We start from the raw sequence: 3105 nt of genomic DNA, 5'->3' as shown, positions 1-3105 counted from the left end.
ACTAGGAATCAGACATTATGCGAGAGGCAGCATCTGTGGAGTCGGAGTTTCTTCAACTTCACCCATTTTTGCCCTACAGGATCACTTATGTTTTCTTCATTTTAGCTATATGAAGGCAGCGAAACTATCTTGGAAACGTTTTAACAATAACACTCATATTTTTTCATTTTCATTTTGTATGACTGAAACCCAAAATATAGTGTGTGGAAAGTGTGTTTTAAGAATTCTGGGAGCTGAATTGAATTGAATTGAAAACCAGTTTGGCCAAACTGAGAGACCAGCAAAGACTAGCCATCCAGGCTAGGTTTTTTGTTTGTTTTTTAGTAGCTAGGTTTATCACTAATATCTTTTCCACTATAGTAAAATGGCTCATTTTTACTAATAAAAATGTAATAGGCACTATAGTGGAATAACTTTATTAGTAAAGTTTGTTGTTTGCATCAAGCACTAAAGGCATTCATCTCAGAATACTGCATTGCTAAACATTGTTTCTCTTCACAGATTAAACTTTCGATTATCATTACTGAGTGGCCAAAGTCCCTTTTGGGTGACTGTGACCCAAAACATAATGCAATTTATGATCTCTAGCAAAAAGACTTTGATCCCTTTCCAGACTGAGGTAAAAACATTAGTAGGATAGAAAAACACTGAAAGGGCCACATAGATGAAACCAATAAATTCCTTGTGTGCAAAAGCTAATTTTGATAGATCAATGTAATGCTTTTCTTGATGTTTTTACATCATCCACGTGAACACACTGGAGAGTAATATTTTAAAGCTCTCATGTGATGTCAGGTGATGTGACCCTTGACTAGCTCATAACTTACAACCCTCAAACGACTGATAGGACGTTGATCATATCAAGTATTGGCTAGATTGATTGATGTAGGTATTATGTAATGGGAATGATGATCTTATCACTTCACACTAGTTGCAATCAGGTACATCTCCAGAAAACAACTCAAGTATAGTCAATAAAATGCATCTTTTTTACATTAATGCACTATTATTTCTTGAAACAACCATTTAACTATGAAATAAATACAACACGCATACAGTAAATACATTTGATCGTGTCATTTTTAATCAGAAAATCTTTCACAGGGGTCTTGCTTAAAAAATTCTAACATGATTTTCCTTATCAAAATAAACACAGGGTTTTAGAAAAAGTGATTTTATGGCATTGCATACAGTTTCTTTTCACTACATGGTTGCTGTTGGACGGTTTCTCTTGGCCTGCGAGGAATGTGCCTATTCTCTCACACAGAACGGAGCCTGTGTGCTACAGTGTAACCGTAAAACACCCTCGTGAGGGACACACTGGAGACCATAAGGCGCTTTGTATGAACAGTGCTGGTAAAGGCAGGCTGGCTGTGATGGGTCCGTCTGTTAGATGCCGTATTTCCCTTTCAGCTCCTCTACCTTAGCGATGTATGCTTTCACAGCATCTTCCTTACTCATACCTGAAATGTGCAAGAGAGGGAGACACACACAAACACAAAGATCCTTTGCAGTTTTATGTTAAGATGCTAGAAAACACAAACTTAAAATGATTTCTCGCTGCCCTCTGGTGGCAGGGAGGAGAGACTGACCTTTCTTTGCCTCCCAGGCATCCCATTTGGCCTTGCCAGTGAAGTCTAACATGCCCGGTCGAGCTGGAAAGAAACACACTTTTTAAAGAGCTGCAATTTAGTTTTATGCATAAGCTTAGGCCAGATTTATGGGTTCGAGGAAAAGCTCACCTGTGTTAACATCTCCTACGGTGGCCTGTTTGTACAGACTGTAAATCTCCAGCATCTCAGCGTCCGTTGGTTTCGTTTTCAGATGTTTGACCTCCTCTGCTGCTTTCTGAAACTCAGCCTGTGGAAAAACCAACAATGTTATCAGACAGGACGCTCTATGACTACATGTTGTCATATATGGACAATCAGTCAGTAATATTGAACTGAGTTTAATTTAAGACTTTTGAGACATCATTGAAAGTTATGATGATAACTTGCTGTTCAGTGAGTGAGTTAACTTGCAAAATTGGAATATCACATAAAACTTTTGTGAATAAAGCAGCGTTTCCATCCCATGTGTTCAAGAGAACAAAATCGTCACTTCTTGGGAAATTGTTGCAAAATAATAAAACTGGAAGTTGCTGCAATCGGGGAAGAACCTGTGGCTCCGTTTTCTTCCATCTTAAATGACTTTCTTCTCAGAAACGAAACACAATAAACACTCACTCTAAAAAAGTAACTGTAAAAAAAAACAACTAAATTTTACACAGTAAAATACAGTTTTTCATTGAAAGAGTAATATACCGTAATATAACAATGCATTCTGGGTAATATTTGTCGTTTTTGAGAAAGTAACCTATAGGATACATTCTCGAAAATGACAAATATTACCCAGAATGCATTGTTTTTACAGTATATTACAATGCATTCTGGGTAATATTATTTGTCGTTTTCAAGAAAGTAGCCTATAGGCCTCTTTTCTTAAAATGACAAATATTACCCAGAATGCATTGTTATATTACGGTATATTACTGTTTCAATGGAAAACAGTATTTTACTGTGTAAAACTGTTTAATTTTTTTTAGTTCTTTTTTTAGAGTGTGTTCTTCTCTTGCGTTCGGATGCTGGTGTTCGGGAACATAATCGTGTGAGATGCTTCTGGAGGAATTAAACCAAATCATTCTGATGACAGACTTTGGCTCAGGCATTTCAGAACCACCAAACCAACATTTAAGATGCTGTGATGCGATTGGTCCGCTGGTTAGTCCAGTTATCCAATCGCATCCTCAGTTGAGGCAAAGTCACATTATTTTATTGTGCATCAAGGGATTTATTCAGTAAATGTGTTTCCATTGGAGTTTATGTACATGTCTTTTTATCAATAAAAAAAGACAAGTTTTTTTATGCACATTTTTAGAATTTATGTGCATCTTACCATTTCCATCCAGAGTTTTTTTTTATGCAATATTCCAAAATTTGCATAACAAAATAGGTGGATATAAACAGTCAGTGATGAGTCTTTCATCTCACCAAATTCACAACTCTGGTATAATATCATGACTTATTTTGTTGTGGAGCAGTAGAATCTACAGCAATGGTATAG

At 36.5% G+C, this 3105-nt stretch overlaps 1 protein-coding gene across 1 annotated transcript in view; it reads right to left on the bottom strand.

Moving 5' to 3' along the window:
- Positions 1–1062: 1062 nt before the first annotated feature.
- The window catches only part of dbi (diazepam binding inhibitor (GABA receptor modulator, acyl-CoA binding protein)), a 279016-nt gene continuing 276973 nt past the window's right edge, over positions 1063–3105 (bottom strand). The window contains exons 3-5 of the mRNA XM_051906724.1: positions 1743–1860; positions 1593–1655; positions 1063–1463 (exon numbers count right to left, since the gene is read on the bottom strand). Coding sequence (XP_051762684.1) covers positions 1390–1463; positions 1593–1655; positions 1743–1860 — 255 coding nt within the window. The 3' untranslated portion in view covers positions 1063–1389. The remainder of the gene's footprint in view (positions 1464–1592; positions 1656–1742; positions 1861–3105) is intronic.

This window comes from Ctenopharyngodon idella, chromosome 9, assembly GCF_019924925.1.
Source record: "Ctenopharyngodon idella isolate HZGC_01 chromosome 9, HZGC01, whole genome shotgun sequence".
Classification (NCBI taxonomy): domain Eukaryota; kingdom Metazoa; phylum Chordata; class Actinopteri; order Cypriniformes; family Xenocyprididae; genus Ctenopharyngodon; species Ctenopharyngodon idella.
This window is presented reverse-complemented; position numbering and strand designations above follow the sequence as displayed.